This window comes from Carlito syrichta, unplaced genomic scaffold (assembly GCF_000164805.1).
Source record: "Carlito syrichta isolate Samal-C Ts95f unplaced genomic scaffold, Tarsius_syrichta-2.0.1 Scaffold295997, whole genome shotgun sequence".
NCBI classification, from domain to species: Eukaryota; Metazoa; Chordata; class Mammalia; order Primates; family Tarsiidae; genus Carlito; species Carlito syrichta.
The window spans coordinates 19211-19934 of NW_007240093.1; the positions used below are offsets into that span (position 1 = coordinate 19211).

Here is a 724-nt window from a genome sequence, read left to right on the forward strand (position 1 = left end):
CCCCGGCCCCGGGGGTCCCACCTGCTCCTCCCTCCCAGAAGCCAGGCCCAGCCCCACCCCAGGAAGGACCTCTGATCTGAGATGTAGTACCTGCCACTGCTCAGGGAGCACCACATTCACCCAGGTATCGCAGGATGGGACGCAAGGATAGGCATTCAGCAGGACTTCCAGGGCCCGAGGGAAGTTGGCACAGAGTTTCAGCATCTAGGAATCAAAAGGGACTCTCGGCCACCATGCCTCATCCCAGGGGCGCACTCGAGTCAAGCCCAACCCAAATCTCCACTCATACCTGAATTTGGAGGGTCTCTTATCCCTTTCCTTGCCTCAGTTTACCCCATCCTCAACTGTGCGCCAACCACTTGGTCCCAGATTTTCCTTGGGGGCTTGTTCTTCCCTTGGACACCTGCCCCCAGAGCAGAGCCCTCAAACCCCCCTCCCAAGCTGGGAACAGGCTCTACGGGTGTGCTTTCAGCGTCCTGGCCCCCTCCCTTCCCGGAGGCTGGGCGATCCCCACAGCGTGCGCCCCCCAACCTTCTCCCGCCCCACCTCCCCCTCAACGCCGCAGGCTCCTCCCCCACCCTGGGGCCTCTGACCCCCGCCTTCCCCGCCGCAGGCTCCTCCTCCCCCGGGGGTCTCCGACCTCCCGCCCTCCCGCCGCAGGCTCCTCCTCCCCCAGGGCCTCCGGCCCCCGCCCCCCCAGCCCCTCGCGCCTCTAGCTCCACCC

The 724-nt window shown here is 65.9% G+C and overlaps 1 protein-coding gene across 1 annotated transcript in view; it reads right to left on the reverse strand.

Moving 5' to 3' along the window:
* Positions 1-724, reverse strand: part of ASB16 (ankyrin repeat and SOCS box containing 16) — a 5300-nt gene that overhangs the window by 603 nt on the left and 3973 nt on the right. Inside the window, exon 4 of the mRNA XM_021710633.1 lies at positions 91-204. Coding sequence (XP_021566308.1) covers positions 91-204 — 114 coding nt within the window. The remainder of the gene's footprint in view (positions 1-90; positions 205-724) is intronic.